This window comes from Petromyzon marinus, chromosome 8, assembly GCF_048934315.1.
Source record: "Petromyzon marinus isolate PM22_M1 ecotype Great Lakes invasive population chromosome 8, UKy_Petmar_22M1.pri1.0, whole genome shotgun sequence".
Lineage (NCBI taxonomy): Eukaryota > Metazoa > Chordata > Hyperoartia > Petromyzontiformes > Petromyzontidae > Petromyzon > Petromyzon marinus.
In genome coordinates, this window is record NC_133674.1 from 19,171,629 (window position 1) to 19,189,107 (window position 17,479).

The window sequence follows — 17,479 nt, forward strand, 5'->3', positions numbered from 1 at the left end:
CATGTAGAATTAATAGTGGCTGCAACATTGCAATTAATTAACCAGTCACATACAATACTTGTATATCGGAAATAATTTATTCTCACGATTCAACGCATGTGTCGTGAACATAAGCTCTGTTTCAATCGATAAAACATTGTGTGCCCCTTGTGTGGATGGAAGAAACTACATGTCACGTAGGTTTACTCGAGTGAGCATAATAAGCGGCAGGGTGGCGCAGCAGTAACACTTTGTGACCTCGCAGAAAGAAGGGCCTGGTTTTGATTTCTACTTTGGTATCTTTCCATGTGGGTTTGTATGTTCTCCCTGTGTTCTGCATGGATTACCTTCAGGTTCTGGGGTTTTGTTCCATAGCAAAAAATATAAAAAAACCCATACAATGTTAGTGGTATTGGCCAAACATTGCCACGTAGAATAAATACTTGTAAATTACTCCATTGGGATTACACATAGCAATATACTGCGAAGACTTTCCAGGAAGAGTTGAGACTCCTGCAAAAGTTGAGACTCGGTGAGGCTTTGGGTGAATACGCAAAATATTAATCTTTACTCTTGGCAATAATTTTAACCCTGGCATGAGTAATTCTACCTTGACTCACTCTAATCTCAATTGCAGGAGGTGGCTGTGTGGCTCTATCACCATCGGGATCCAGGATTTGAATCTTGGTAGCCACCCATCACTGAAATATGTTTATCAACTGTAGTGAGTTACTGGCCTTGACCTGATTACCAATGATGAATATAATATATTCTAGCATTATATTGAACACGTAACTAAATTTGGCAAATTACAGCACTGAGAAATTTTTATATCGGTTTGGCTGCCATGCAAGGAATATTTTACAGAAGCAGGGTATGTGGAGAAAGGTCGCCCCCTACTGTGTGGATAAATCAATTTCATTTAAAAGTGTTTCTCAAGGGGTGCAATTGATATATCGTACCACGGGCCGTTATATAACACGCTCTGCAATAGTTTTGAATGGACACTGCATCTCGTGATATAATCCCGATAGCACAAAGGTTGTAATTAAATATGTAAGTGACACTTCACATAGATCTCCGTTTGAATGAGACGCCGTCATCATTCGTGAGCATAGCGGTCCACATCGAGAGGCCACCAGGCGACCCTCCCCTGAGCACGCCGGCCGCGCTCAGCGTAGTCCAACACCTTTCGTGATGTTTTCCGTCGGCCTCGACAGCGGCCGCGCGTCCACGTCAATCGCGGTCCGCCCTGAGGTCGGCTCCCGCCCCGCGCTTGCCGCTGTTGATGATGGTATGCAGGGCTGTGGTGCGATAGGCCGACGCCACGGCCGGTCGCACCAGAGGCACACTCCAGCATTGAATTAGGCGGCCTGTGACCAAATCACTCAGAAGGTATCTGATCTCATTAGACCTTGTAAGCTAAGCTAAGCAGAGTTGAGCCTGGATTGTGCTTGGATGAGCGACCACCATGCATAAAACAGGTATACATCAGGCTTGGGCGGTAGGGGCACTTAATCAAAATCCATAGTTTTTCTGTACTCCCTCCACCTTCAACCCGCACTGAAGTATGGTCAAATTACCCTCGCTGTCTAGATGGCGTGGGGAGACTCGCAATCCAGCAGCGGGTTGACAAACGGGCTGTACATGCGCGTGAATTAGACAAGCGATCCATCCCTCACCTGTCACGAACGCGCGTGCGTGTTTACGCTCGTCTAGGTAATGCGAATCATCGAGACGTCGAGGCCGGACCGGCAGACGGTGATGTTCTCGGCCACGTTTCCGCGTGCCATGGAGGCGCTCGCTCGCCGCATCCTCAACAAGCCCGTCGAGGTGCAGGTCGGAGGTCGCTCTGTCGTCTGCTCCGACGTCGAGCAGCACGTGGTGAGGGTCACGGGTGGCGGAGACGGCATCGCACACGCGCATACACCTACAAAGACAAAGATCCCCCATGTAGCTTTTTAACAGACTGTTAGGGCAAGCGCTGTTCGCGAGCACCTATGAAGGCCGGCACCGCACATGAGGGGATGAATGGCCAGCACCACGTCTGGCTGCCTGTGCATGCACTTACACACGCAGGTACGCACACGCGCGTACAAAGACTGAGATATACCCCTTTATGCCTGCAGACTCGGTTACCCACTCGTGGGGTGCTGGGGTTGGCTCTGCACCACCATATGTCCCTTTAGCCCACCCATGTTCAATCTTCTCCTTCGTGGTGTATCACTGTTACGGTGACCTCCAACAACAGCCCTGCCCCCCCCCCCCCACGCCACCATCCAAGAGTATCTGGAGACGTGCTTGCTACAGGCTGTTGGGACAAATGCTGTTATAGAACGCCTATTAAGGCCGGTAGGGCACACGACGAGTGGGGGGGTGTGTGGCCAACATCACACCACATACTAATTTAAGGTTGAGTGCCTATGGGAGTCATGTAGACATGTATGTATGGATGCGTGTGTGAATGCCCAAAAACAACCCCCTACCTCCTCGCGGTGCCGGACGGGCAACTCTGTCGTGGACAGTGCTGTGGGGGGAGTTCCAATTTTGATTGGCTCCTCCCCTCATGGCATATGTGTCCACCACAGGGGCTAAACGGGGGCTCTGGACGGGTGCGAGGGGCTGGTAACCCCTCCACCTTCAATTAATTACCACAAAACCACGAATTAAAGTGAAATATGTAACAACTAAGCTTGTGCCGGAGGCCCCGGGGGGCCAGGCGTCTATGACGTCTCCTGGCCAAACCCCAATTGGCGGAGCCAGGAGATTGAATACCTACCCTCGGGGCTACTCCAGAAACAACGAAAAGCCACTACGGGTGGCCACGTGGAATGTTCGAACGCTCACTGCAGAGGAGAGGCTGCCACTCCTCTGTCGGGAGCTGGACCGGTACCGCCTGGATCTATGCGGCATTCAGGAGGTCCGGTGGACCGGCTCTGGCTCCTGCCACCATGAGGGGTGGACAGTCCTCTACTCGGGGCAGCAGACTGCCAAACAACAGGGTGTGGGTCTTCTTTTGAACAAAAGAATGAAGGGGGCGTGGGAGCGTGGCGGTGAGGTGTGGGAAGCTGTAAGCCCCAGGCTACTTTGGGCTCGCCTTCCCATCAACCGGAGGCGAGGAATGGTGGTCGTGGTTACTTATGCCCCCACCGAAGATGAACATCCGTGGAGGGATGCAGGCAAAGCCGATGAGTCAGATGCCTTCTATGACCTCCTGTCACAGGTGCTGGCTAAAGTGGCCCCTCGGGATAGAGTCATCATGTTGGGTGACTTCAATGCCCGAGTTGGTCATGATACTGGCACCTGGTCTGGAGTGATTGGAGGGCATGGGCCAGATCAGCTCAATAACAATGGTAGGAGGCTGCTAGATTTTTGTGCAGCCCATGGGCTTGTAATTACCAACACGCTGTTCCGGCATCGGCGCATCCACACAACATCATGGATGCATGCCGGGTCCAAGCAAGAACATCTGCTGGACTACATAGTGACGGACCAGCGAATGCGAGCCCATGTCCTTGACACCAGGACCTACCGTGGAGCTGATCTGCCCTCTGACCATCGACTAGTCATCTGTAAGATGCGCCTGCCATTCTTCCACTCCGGTGGTGGGTGTACACCCAGGACCCCATTCCAACCTAAAGTGGCCTGGTCTCAGTTATCTGATGAAAGTTGCAAGCGAGAATTTCATCATCGCTTGCGGCTGGGATTGGCATCGTCCCCGACTCCTCCTGATGTCGAGGGTAAATGGGCGAGGTTTAGGACTGTGACTCATGCAGCTGCAATGGCTGCTTTGGGTACGCGGTCCAGACCTCCCCAGACACCCTGGATGACAGAGGAGTTGTTCAGGATGGTTGAGAAAAAGCGACAGGCCCACTGTCATCGGCTACAGAATCCCACGTCAGAGAATGAGGAGGCTTACCGCAGCCTTCGCTCGGAGGTTCGGAGAGCCGTGAGGCGCTGCAAGGATGGGTGGTGGTCGCGGGTTGCTGAGGAGATGGAGTCTGCCTCAGTGGCCCGTGATCACAAATCGCTATTTAACTCCATCAAAAAAGTAACCTGCAGCGCCGCACCTATTACCATCATTAGGGGAAAAAACGGTGATCCAATTTCCGACCCCCAGGAACAGGTTCGCAGATTTGCTGAGCATTTCTGTGAGGTCCTGGGGGAGGGAAAATCCCACAGCCAGGAAAACATCGTGGCACAAAGTGAGGATGACCCTGCTGAGGCTGCGGTGCCTCAAATATTGGATGAAGTCACCCCCTGTGAGTGGCTGGCTGAGGTGCCATCTGCTGAGGAAGTATTGAAGGCGATCCGGAGTCTGAGACCAGGAAAGGCAGCGGGCAGAGATGATCTCCCAAGCGAAATGCTGAGGGAGGGTGGCGTTTGTGCACAGACTGCCCTATATGACATCATAACAACAGTCTGGACCACTGGACGGGTTCCGCAGGATTGGAAGGATGCCCTGGTGGTCCCCCTTTTTAAGAAGGGGGACCGCACAGACTGTAACAACTACAGGGGCATCTCACTCCTCAGTGTGCCGGGAAAGGTCCTGGCAAGGATTATTCAGCATCGCCTTGCCAGGCACGCTGAGGAGAGGCTTGCGGAGCCCCAATGCGGTTTCAGGAAAGGGCGGTCCTGCACAGATGCCATATTTTCTGTCCGTCTGCTACAGCAGAGGTGTAGGGAATTCCAACAAGACCTACATCTCTGCTTTATTGACCTGGTCAAGGCCTATGATACCATCAGTAGGCCTGGGCTCTGGGTCGTTCTTCGTGCTTTTGGAGTACCTGACCCTCTGCTCACGATCATTAAGGACCTTCATGATGGTGAGCGGGCCCGGGTAAAACTACGTGGCCGGGAGTCAGAGCCATTCCCTGTACACCTTGGGGTGCGACAGGGATGTCCTCTGGCTCCCACATTATTTAACATCTATTTTGACCACGTAGTTCGTGAAGCCTTCAATAGCTGTACCGGGGGAATCTCCATATGGTACAGATATAATGGGAGGCTAATCGATGCCCGGGTGCGGTCAAGGGATGGCTCCCTATTGCTCAACCACGTTATGTATGCTGATGACTTGGTAATAGCTGCTCAGTCAGAGGAGGAGTTGGAGACGCTGCTGCTGAGACTGGAGCGTGCCACTAAGAGGTGGGGCCTTACCATCAGCCCCACCAAAACTAAGCACCTGCCTGGGTATTTTGTACCATCGGACACTCCACCCCCACAACTCCCAATCGGTGATGGGGCAGTTGTGGAGAGAGTGGAGAGTTTCCCATACCTGGGCAGTGTGCTTATGACTGGCTCCAGTTTAACAGCAGAGGTCTCACTCCGAATCAGTCGAGCGGCAATATCTTTTCATCGGTTGCGTAACGCTGTGTGGAAGCTACCTGGTCTATCGCTCCGCACTAAGCTTCAGGTCTTCTCGGCCACGGTCATTCCCTCCCTTCTCTACGCTTGCGAAACGTGGACCCCCCTAATGGAACATCTTCGCCGGTTAGAAACATTTAGGCTGACCTGCCTACGATCCATCCTGGGTTTAACCAGACTGGATTGTGTGAGGAGCTCACAAATCCTTGAAAGATCTGGGCAGGGTCCCATCGGTGAGCTCCTCCGGCAGGCAAGGCTGCGATGGCTGGGTCATGTAGCCCGCATGCCCAGCCACCGCATGCCGAAACAGCTTTTGTTTGGCCGGATTGAGGGGGCTAAGCGGGCGCGGCACGGGCTAGAGAAGAGATGGAGTGATGTGGTACAGGAGGACGTGGAGCTGAGTGGACTTGCCGATGACTGGTACCAGCGGTGTCAAGATCGGCCTCTGTGGAGGAGGCTCGTGAAGGATGCTACTGGGCAGTTGGAGGCAGTCGCCCTCCAACAACAACGGAGGGCGGAGGAGCGACGCTCACAACAGCGAGCGGAGCGCCGGGTGGCTAAAGCACAGCAGGTTGGCACAGTAGGGGGCACAGGTGGTGCATCAGCCAGTCATCTCAGTCAGTCGACCCGTGGCACCTGGGTCTGCCCCGTGACCTCCTGCCAGCGGGCGTTCGACACTTCACGTGGCCTCAGGGTGCACATAGCCTGGCACAAGCGTCGTGGTGACGTCACCGCCACTTAGTGGCGAATGGCGGTTGTTGTTGTTGTTGTGAATGCCCATACAAAGTACACATGAATGTACTTGCACTCTTAAAGCCTCTGACAATACATCACTTTCATGATTAAGCTCACGTTTTCTCCTGACTAAACAGTTCTCGGTGCCGTTAGTCTAACGTCATTCGCTCACCACCCTTGGACCTGCGTTACCGATGGTGATTTGGTTCACAATTATTCAAAAGCTTTTTGTCAGCGGCTTTCAAGTAACTAAAAACAGTCATTACAGTTTGGTTGCTTGGTTGGTGCCTCGATGGTGGTAAAAGCACTGAGCTGGCACTGCCGAGGGCCTGGGCTTGAATGTCGGAAGCCCGTCACGATCGAGCGTGCGCGTCGACCACAGATCGTGATCGAGGAGGACACCAAGTTCTACAAGCTGCTGGAGCTGCTGGGCCTGTACCAGGAGAAGGGGGCTGTCATCGTGTTTGTGGATAAGCAGGAGCACGCCGACACATTGCTCAAGGACCTCATGAAGGCGTCCTACCCTTGCTTGTCACTGCATGGAGGTGAGCGGTGCTGCACACGTGGTGTTACATTTCTGTGTGCTCGTCCTATTGCGTCCTTCGTTGTCGCGACTTCCTGTGTTGATTTGATCAAAAGTAAGGGTGGGGCGCTGGTTAGCGCACTGCGCTATGAATCGAAACCACCTGAAATCAATTCCTTGCCACAGCTAACACCGGTCACGGACCCAAACCTTTGCCAATCTGCACTCACCGTCGTGCTGAAGTATGATCCAATCAAACCCCAAGGTAGATTTTCATTGATTATATCGGCATTCATATATAATGGGCAGGAAATTATTGTAATAATAAGTATACTTTTAATGACATATGAAGGGGTATCACTGAATATGATTAATCAACAACTGCCATACTGCCATGTCCTGGCCAACATGCAGCCCAAGCCTACCAGACCACCCATTCACTTGGGGTGATTTGGTCATAGACGCTGACTGTCTCTCTCCCCTGTGTCTCTCCAACCGCCCCCCCTCTCCGCACAGGCATCGACCAGTACGACCGCGACAGCATCATCAACGACTTCAAGTCGGGCGTGTGCCGCCTGATGGTTGCCACGTCGGTGGCGGCGCGGGGCCTTGACGTCAAGCATCTGATCATGGTGGTCAACTACGACTGCCCCAACCACTACGAGGACTACGTGCACCGCGTGGGCCGCACGGGCCGCGCTGGCAACAAGGTGGACACCGATAATGATCGGCCGAGATCGCATTCGCTTCATCTGCATCGGCACGGTGGCAAGATGTTAACTACCTCGCCTGGTAGACAGGTGGCCTTGGGTTCCATTCCGACCCTGACGCCTGCTGTATATTTGTAGTTTGCACGTCTCTCTCCCCGTGGTCGTGTGGAATCTTCTCCGGGTCCTCCGGTTTTTCCCTCCACATTTAGAAACATGCGTTTTAGAGTATTTGGCTGCCTTAATTTTCCACGCGATAAGCCACTTTGTTGAGCTATCATTCGTGACCAGGTCACTTCTGAAAAAGAGCCATATAACTCAGTGGGCCTTAGCTGGTAAAATAAAAAAATAAGTTCATATTATGTCGCTCGTGCCACTGTTATCTATCTCATATAGATTTATATAACAGCTCCTACTTCCAGTTTGTTGTCCTTCCCCTGCACCTCCGATTATCACGGTTGGCTACATACGGTACGAAATAAGTTCTACATACACACAGTATCAATGTCGTCCCGCACTAGTGGACAGTCGGTTGTCAATTGGGCTCAAGAGATTCGAGGGGACAACGTTTATAGCCCAACTGTCCACGAAGCTGCTTAATAATAATTGAAGCAAGAATACTTTCCAAACCTTTGTCAGCCAGCTGCTATTAGAAGACCCCTTCACAGCATTGTCAGTCATGGGGGCTGTTTGTCCATACTTGACCACGCTGGTCGGTGCGGTAATATTATTTGATTTCCATTTAAACACTTACAAACCGTGACAGATCTCACTCTGCAGCTGTCGTGCAGCTATCACCAGGGCTTTGTGGCCCAATCGGGCCCAGGTGCCGAGCTACGAAGAGGGGAGGGTTTAAATTGGACCGGGGGGGGGGGGGGGGGGGGCATTGCATTCTTTCCACCAGGGCCCCACACCTACCACGCTGCGACACCGTCACTCAGCCCGCAATTCCGCAATGTGTGAAAGTTGCTTAGCACGTTAACGTGCGGTTTTTTGCTGTCATGAGGGGCTGATATGATTGATGAGTCCTCTCCCCCCACCACCTTTCCACCGTTCCGCAGGGATACTCGTACACGTTCATCACGAGTGAGCAGGAGCGATACTCGGGGGACATCATCAAAGCCCTGGAGCTGTCCGGCACGCCCCTCCCGCCCGACCTCGAGAGGCTTTGGACCGAATTCAGGGAGAAGCAGAAGGCCGTAAGTTTCTGCTTGCGTTCGTCAAAACGTGAGCGTGCGGCACCAGTGATGGGGATGGATTACTCATCGTTGTTGTCAGACTCTTTATTTAGACTGGAGGAATCCGATGAGCTATTGAAGCTGGTTTTTTCACATATGTCATGGACATGTCATGATCATCAACATCTTCTCTGCCTTTGCAAGGCTCAATTCGTCTCCTATTCAATCCAGAGAGCACTTGGGCAATGCTACAGTGGAATGCACACCCAAGAATAGGATGCACAGCAGCGTCAGTTACGTCAGAATTAAAAATAAATAATGGAACTGGGTCGTGCAGCGGTTTCAATCCAATCATGAATGTATAAAACACATTTAACTACGCATATATTTTTTGATTTAAAGCTTTCGTGACTGCAGGAATTCATATTCTTGGTTCTTTCGGTAAAGTCACGTAGAAGGGAAACAATAAAATAATAAAAATATAAAACAATAAAATTCTCACGACGTTTCAACTGCAACACAAGCAATCCTCATCAGGTGTGAAAACCACAAATTTTCTTGTTGTGCTTTTCACACCTGGTGATGATTGCTTGTGTTGCAGTCGAAACGTCGTGAGAATTTTATTGTTTTATATTTTTATTATTTTATTGTTTACCTTCTACGTGACTTTACCGAAAGAACCAAGAATACGCATATATAAACAATTTTGTGAACGTTGTTTGATGTCACTTGCATGACTTACATATTGAACATTGTTCTTCATAATTTGCAGTGTTTTATACTTCTGCTTTTCCCATATTCCACTTCAAGATCGCACGCACTCTTCAAGATCCACCGTGGACTCGCCTCTGGTTACCTCTTCCCTCTCATCTCTCACCACTCCCCCTCCACCCAATCTTCGCTCCAACAACCAAGGGTTTCTGTCAAAACCCCCATTGTCTGGAACTCCCTTCCCCCAGCCATCCGTGCTGTTGACTACTTACCCCCGTGTTCAACTCCAGGCTCAATAACTTCCATCTTCTTGTCCTATTACTGACTGCCTCTAAAAAATAACTAGGCCCACCGTCTAATAATTTATATTTGATACCATACCTCCCATGCAGTACATCTTAAGGCACTTGGAAATACAGTCACATTTATATTTTGTTTAAGTCCAAATTGGACTTCCCATTGCATTGTTGCGAGTACCGTAAAAACCGTCATCCTCACCTCCCCCGACTCTACAGGAGGGCAAAACGATGAGGAAGAGCAGCGGCTTCTCGGGCAAGGGCTTCAAGTTTGACGAGACGGAGCACTCGCTCGTCAACGAGCGCAAGAAGCTGCAGAAGGTGGCGCTGGGGATGCACGACTCGGACGAGGAGGAGGGGTCCGGAGACGTGAGTCATTGTGATGATTATTGTATTGTAATGACAATCCACGTTGACACAGCGACGTGATTCCGAAGATTCCAAGGCTCTTCACTGGTTACAAGGCCCTTCGCTGGTTTTTCGTGACCCTAGTCGGGAGCTGCGGTGGACTGTTCACCTGAAGGCGGCAACCCACCCCCCAGCTGAGCGAGTTCCAGACAGCTAGCGCAGACGCGTTGAACCCCCCTCCCTCCCCGAGTGCCTGGTGTGGTGCACAAAACCATCGAACAAAGACGATCACTGCATCGCACGCTTTCTGTGGCCATCTAGAACGCTCTGTAGATTGAAAACTCATCTCTCTATAACTGATTGTTGTATTTAGTTGTCCTTCCCCCGCACCTCCGATTAGCACAGTTGCTTACGTACAGTACGACAGAAGTTCAAATATTAAAATAAGTGCCGGGCACTCCTCTTCTCGTCCTGCTGTTTAGGTCAGGAGGGTCGGTGGCGGAGCATCGGTTCTTTCAGCGAACCTCGTCAATTTGAAATGACACCGGCTTGGCTTTGCTTTTCTTTTTTGCTGGCTCGTTGCGTTTACAGATCGACCAGCAGATCGAGAACATGTTCCGCTCGAAGAAGATCGTGAAGGACGTGAATGCGCACGGAGCTTCCTCCACCGGCATAATGATGCCATCCGGGAGCAACGCTCAGAAGCTGGAGATCGCCAAGAGGCTCGCGTCCAAGATCAACTCTCAGCGCAACCTAGGCACAGAGGCCATGGTACGTGCGTGGCTGGCGGGTGTCGTGTGTTATGTGCGCGTAGCAGTGGCTTAGTGGTTCTCGAGCTTTAGGCCACGAGCCCAGCAATCTGAGTTCGATTCTCGGCCACGGTTAACGTCAGTGGATAGAGACTTCGGGAATTGCCCTGGGCCTCCCCTGGGGTCATATCGGCCTCAAATGAGTACCTAGTGGAGTGCTTAAACATCATCACTGAAAAATAAAAAGTCGGCCGCACGTGGTGTTAGGCCACACCACCCCCTTGGTGTGCCCTGCCGGCCTCCATCGCCGCTCGCTAACAACACTTGTCTCTAACAGTCTGTATCGCTATGCGGGGGGTGGGGGGGTAGGAATCTTTGTCTTTGTATACATGAACAAGAGCACAGGCACGCACACACTCGCCTTCTTCCCGCATCGCTCTGCTTTGTTTCCACTATCATTGGCGGTGCCGTGCACATCTCATGCGCGTTCACGTGGGCGGAAAATGCCATTGGCAAGTGTTTCCACTCGCTAGCGCCTATAAATATTGCCACTTAGGCCCCCGAGACGATGACATCTACCACTGCGCTACAGCACAGGCCCCCCGTTAAATAAAGCCTTTGACGTGTTACACCCATTGCACTTTGGCTGGGTTTGGCAGCCCGGTGATTTTACAGCCTACTTCACTCTGTGCGGTTATTGCATTCAACGCAGTGCCATGCACAAGCATTTGTCAGCATGCGCTCTGTCGGGAACAGCTGGTTCACTGCAGTGCAGTCGGGGCCGACTCTGGGTTTCGATTGCTCGCCGTGCGCTTCATGGCCAATATGTAGCAATGCGATAATTCGTCCTCTGACTTCAAGGGAGATACAACACAAAAACACCGATACCTCTTCTTGCTTACGTATAGTACGCGCCTCGATGGTATCTCATTTAGACGGCTTCAAATTCATCCCTGGCAGCCTGGGATGCACATCATAGTTGTAAATCTACGGGATTGAGAACTGTGCGATTTATATTGCACCTTTTAAACGAGCACCTGGCGTGTCAGCACTGGGGGGGATGGTGGCGGGGGTCGGAGAGATGCCTGGCGTGGTGCCGTCTCTCCCCCGACTCACCCACGCCCCCATGTGCAGCGCCTCTCAATGGCAGCTGTCTCGCTTGCACAGTTTGACCCAGCGGCAAGGTTTAACAATGCCCAGTCTGATAGGGGAATCATCGTCTCTGTACATGCACTCGTGTGTATGTGTTTGTACTATACCGTGACCTCCTGCCAGCGAGCCTTCAACAGTTCACGTGGCCTCAAGGTGCACCTAGCCTGGCACAAGCGTTATGGTGACGTCACCACCAGTAAAGTGGCAAACGGCGGTTGTTGTTTACTGTACTTGTGAGTGCGTGTAAGTGAACGTGGGTAGCACTGCACCATATCCTGGCTACCTCGGGCCAATTCCTGGACATGGCTGTGTGTCCATCGCAGTCAACATCAGAACTGGTCCCAGCGACTACCACCTCGTTAAGGGCCAGGATGTGTTGCGCAAAATGTATTTAACTATTATCTTAGATTCCTGTCGCAATCGATATAAACTTTGGGAGTGTTTCACTTTGGATGTTTTATAGAACATGATTACTCGTGCGGTTTCTAAGCAATAGGACTGGCGAAAAAAAAGAAAATACTTAAAAGCATTTGGTGAATACAAGATGTAAAACATTTGATTATTAAATCGAATATCACACCGTGAAATTTGACCAGGGCATAATATCAGCAATGTCTGACTGGGTTGGCGATCAAGAAAATATTCCCTCACTCCCTACCAGCCATCGGGAAAATATTCAATGGGAAAATAATCCCTGAAGGGACGTGCATTTATAGGGTGCTTAAATGTCCCGGCAGCCTCAAAGCAAGCGCCTCACGTTACATCTCATGTCATACAATCGAATGCCCTGCTCCAGTCTAGCCGAGGGGGACCCCCCGGGGGCAGCTGTCCCTGTGCGGCACAAGATGGGCATGAGTACCAGTAGAGGGCGGTGTTGCCGTGTGCCTTTTTTTTCCCCCAATTCACTAAATTTGCCAGTGATTTGGAAAATCTGGACGGCGACGAATAACTCGGTGCGGCGGTGAACGTCCACTCGCGTGCTCTGGCCACGCGCGCCCGCCCGCCCCCTCCTACAGGACGTGATCCAGCAGGCGACCAACAGCATCATGCGAGGCGGCACCATGAACGTGCCCTTGGTGTCGGCCAAGTCGATCGCTGAGCAGCTGGCAGAGAAGATCAACGCCAAGCTCAACTACGTGCCCGCCGAGAAGCTGCTAGAGGAGGAGCGCGTGGAGCAGGAGAAGCAGGCGGACAAGGTGCGGCGCTACGAGGAGGAGCTCGAGATCAACGACTTCCCGCAGGTAACTAAAAAAACAAAAACATTTCTATTTTTGCCAGGTAAGGCCCACTGAGCTGGGTTTTTTTTTAGCTCTTTTTTTCAGAAGCAACCTGGCCACACATGATAGCTCAACGTAGTGGCTTGTAGCAGCCATGTTGATTCTGAATGTGGAGGGAAAAACCGGAGGACCCAGAGACAAGTCCCCACTCCACCACGGGGACGTGCAAATTCCAACTATACAGGCACACATTCTCGTATTTACATGCTCGTACGCACGCACCCACCCAAATATTCACATCCTTTGTACATATACTTATATACACATAGTCGCACACACATATACACTCATGCGCATATTCACGCATATGCTTATTCACATTCTCGTACATGCATGTTTTTATACACACACAAACATTTGCAAAAATACGTTTAATATGCATATTCTCTTACACGTGCACGCACAGTGGCAGACATACACGCTCGTACACATACATACACACTCGTACACATACATACTAGACCAGGGGTCAATTATAAATGCAATTAAAGCAGCTTTGTCAGCTGAAATTAAAATTGCATCGTGATTTCGATTAATAAGGAATTACACAATGACAGCTGTAATTAACCGCAGGTCTGACATACACTTGCTAAAAACATACACGCTGTAATACACACTTGTATTACAGCGTGTAAACTCGGACACATGCGGTTAATTGCGAAACACACGCACACTCATAACACACATTTCATGATTCAATAAATCATTAAGTGCCTATTTCTATGCATAAACACTCGTGTGTGTCGGCCGATTGTGCGCGCGGTTGCAATTTGTGTTTTGCAGACGGCTCGCTGGAAGGTGACCTCAAAGGAGGCGTTGGCACAGATCAGCGAATACTCGGAGGCCGCCATCACAATCCGTGGCTCCTACTTCGCTCCGGGCAAAGAGCCGACTGACGGAGAACGCAAGATCTACCTGGCCATTGAGAGTGAGACGCCCACCTGGCACTGGTCATCTTCGTCTGTCCACAGGGCACTCCTCGCCTGGTCCTTCCGCATTGGAAAAAGTGGAATTCACACTGCCACTTGGACCAAAGTATATGGATCGGTTTCATATTCTCTGAGTCTAATCAGCAGGGGTCAGCAGGTTCTGGCCTTCCAGATTGAAAAATAATTTCTTTATAACTGCTTTTTGTGTTTAGTCTGTTGTCCTTCCCTCGCACCTGCGATTAGCACGGTTACCTACGTGCGGTGCGAAAGAAGTTCAACATACGTAAACACTTCTGTGTTGCCTGCTGCTATGGGAAAGAGCTCTCCACATACAGATAAGCACCTTCTAATGCCTGAGATAGCAAGGAGGCTCTTTAACATTATTATTTAAGCACTGAGCCTCAAAGGACCATTGCAATAGCCAGTTTTATGTTTTTTTTATGCATGGCGCGGTCCAGCAGTAGATTTTCACTGCCGTCCACTGAAAATGTAATCCCATTTTCTCCGTGAATACACATCGGGATGCATATTAAAACACGTGTTTTTTTACTTTCTCCATCATCAATTTGCTTCCAAGGCACACTTGAACGTGTGAGTGTTCACCACAAGCTCAGGTTCACAAGAGCATGGGAACGACCGCGATTCTATTCTCTCCTACCACCAGCAACTGCAAACCGTTTCTGCTTTGATTTTCACTTGAAGAGGATCCCCTTTGGCCAGAGTGGATGTTGGCTTGTGTGTAAGAGCCCTTGTGAAATTCTGAGCTCTGCGAATGCTAAAGAAGCTTACGCTTGCTCAGAAGAGATCCACAACATGGACGTGGTAAATAATCGATCCATGACCTCATTGCTGTGTATTCATTGTTGATGATATCCAAATGCTCTTGTTCTGGCCTCGGTTTAAATAGTAATACAAATATATACAATCCTCAAAGATTCCGTGATCATTTATTTATTAGATGCCAAACTTGAACAAATTGTTCCTTCTCGGCACAGTTGTGATGGGGATTAAGGGAGGATTTTTGTTTTAATCTCCTACTTCACAATTAATCCGAGCTTGTGGCAGTTTGCCACGCTGCTCGCTTGAATGGTCACCCTGTAATTGAGCATTCCTTTATTCATTTTTTTGTGGGGAGGGGGGTTGGCTTTGTATGCCACCCTTTGTCAATAGTGTCACGAGCAAGCGATTGCAGAGCCGCACCTATACCATGTTTGAGTTTTTGCTGCCGTGCACGATGTTAACAAGCCGCGTGTGTCCACCACAGGCACCAGCGAGTTGTCTGTGCAGAAAGCCAAGGCTGAGGTCACTCGTCTCATCAAGGATGAGCTCATCAGGCTGGTGAGAGAGCGGCATTGCACAGTGGACACTTGCCACACCGTTCTCCCCGTGCAGGCCACCCAATATTCCCAGCCCACACGACACACCGTTCTCTCTGCACACCACACCATTCTCTCTGTGGCGGTCACGCCATTCCTTGTACGAAATGCAAGGGGTCACACCCGATTTGCAGCAAGCTGATGTAGCCACACGTTAGCCTTCACTGTAAATTATTATTTGACGAAGATAAAGGTTGGACTTTTGTATTCGGATGCGATGGTGTTGGGTGGCACACCTGTAATCCAACACTTTGGAGTCAAGGGTTGGTGGATGACACAGATTAGTACAACTCCCGAATTCGCTGAGCTGCAATGTGGCCGCACAGAGAATTGGTTTGTGAACCCATCTGTGGGGACCTTTGTGCGATACCCCCTTCATAGGCGTGGGATTTCTCCACCATAGGAAGCACTCCTTCAGGATTTGAGCAGGGGGTGACCAGGTGACTCACGTGGCCTATTGCTGGCTCAAAGCACTGAGCCCGCACTGCTGAGATTTTGAGTTCAAATCTGGACAGTGACCCATGATTACACAACCGGAATCTTACGTGCTATATATGTGGTGACTTGATGGTCCCAATAAATTATCAAAATAACAAAAACTAGAAATATTACTTTTCACTTCATTTGGCATATTCCGGCTTTCATTTTTTTTCTTTGATTAGCGTGTAATGTTGAACACTCCTTGCAGGGCATGCCAAAGGTGTTCATAATCCTTTTGAAGCACATTCCAAATAGTTACTTTCCCATGACTACTTTCTTCTGGAGTCATCTGTAACACAGGGTGGTACACTTGCTTGCTGTGAGAATTCCAAATGGGAATGTCTTGTGACAAGACGACGGTAGCACAGTGCGAATGTGATTGGTGGGAAAGATAGTTGAAAGGAATTGGCCAATTTCCCAAATGCAAAGCCACTGGACTTTTCCTGGTAAAGTAAAAAGAGACTGAAGCTGATGTCACAAGAGCCTTTGCTTGTATGTATGTTGAACGTCTTTCGCACCGTACGTAGCCAACCATGCTAAGCGGAGATGCGGCGAAGAACAACATACCAAAACGAAAAAAAGCAGCTTCGCGGTAATGTCAATGCGCCAGCGTGACGATAAACTTCTTCGTCTTCTCTTCCCTTGCAGCAAAACTCGTACCAGCCGATCAACAAGTCACGCTACAAGGTTCTGTGAGCCGAGCAGAGAAACCGACGTTGGGCCAAGCTGGTGCCGGTTTTTCAGTGGAAGGTGGCGCATGCGGGGACCCTGCGACGCTCTCACGTCGCGTTCGCGCCTGCGGGATTTTATATATCGTTCTGTGCAGACGGGCTCGTCAAATGGGTGTCTCTGCAGTCCGTCGGATGTTCGTTCGCCCTGGGCAATTTTGGTCGACGTTCTTTTTAGTTTTATTCATTTGTGGAGAATCCATCCATCGGCACGCTTCTCTTGCCGTTTATCTCGTACAAGTAGCTGGAATTTCATCACATGGTAAATTGCTTCAAAAATATGTTGTATCACGTGTCAAATAAAGGTTTTTTTTCAATCTTGGACCATCGTGGCTTTAGTGCTTTTTTTCTGCTTTTGTTAAGATTGCTGCTGTTTGTAAAAAAAATGGTTGTGAAAAATGTTTTTAGAGTTAATCGCATTCTGATCAATAAGATTATTTGAGAATGCTTTTGTTTTTCTACGAATTCAACCCTCCCAAGTAGTTTGACGAATTGTCACAACTCAGGATTATTATTATTTAACTCAAGAATGCGTTTTGTTTCATTCTGGTGAATGATAGTTGCCTCCTGTGGCTGCACAGGTGACGTGATCCCATTACGTAAAATGGTCTTGGTTCTTTTGGTAAAGTCATGTAGAATGGAAACAAAGTAATAAAAATATAACAATAAAATCAAATAAAATTCTCACGACGTGAGAATTTGGATTGACAAACGTCGATTCTCGCACGATTTCATGCATTTGTCTTAAGCTGCTCATCATGGATGTATGTTTAAATGTTTTAAACATGTGACCCCCGTGTGTGTACTGAAGCGCGTGGGCTTTGTGTGGAGCGGGATTAAGTCCGACTTGCACGTTAGGTAATTGCCGCAGGGCGTACGGTGCGCGTGTTTGCGTGTGAGAAGGGTTGACACGACGGTTGGCACTCCATGCTACCATACACAGG

The 17,479-nt window shown here is 49.9% G+C and overlaps 1 protein-coding gene across 2 annotated transcripts in view; it reads left to right on the top strand.

Moving 5' to 3' along the window:
* DDX46 (DEAD-box helicase 46) overlaps positions 1-16,857 on the top strand; it is a 34,074-nt gene extending 17,217 nt beyond the window's left edge. For both annotated transcript variants that reach the window (XM_032950034.1, XM_032950035.2), the window contains exons 14-23: positions 1,699-1,863; positions 6,464-6,626; positions 7,121-7,314; positions 8,373-8,510; positions 9,716-9,865; positions 10,436-10,615; positions 12,762-12,986; positions 13,806-13,950; positions 15,216-15,289; positions 16,456-16,857. In XM_032950034.1, coding sequence (XP_032805925.1) covers positions 1,699-1,863; positions 6,464-6,626; positions 7,121-7,314; positions 8,373-8,510; positions 9,716-9,865; positions 10,436-10,615; positions 12,762-12,986; positions 13,806-13,950; positions 15,216-15,289; positions 16,456-16,503 — 1,482 coding nt within the window. In that variant the 3' untranslated portion in view covers positions 16,504-16,857. The remainder of the gene's footprint in view (positions 1-1,698; positions 1,864-6,463; positions 6,627-7,120; positions 7,315-8,372; positions 8,511-9,715; positions 9,866-10,435; positions 10,616-12,761; positions 12,987-13,805; positions 13,951-15,215; positions 15,290-16,455) is intronic.
* Positions 16,858-17,479: the final 622 nt, after the last annotated feature.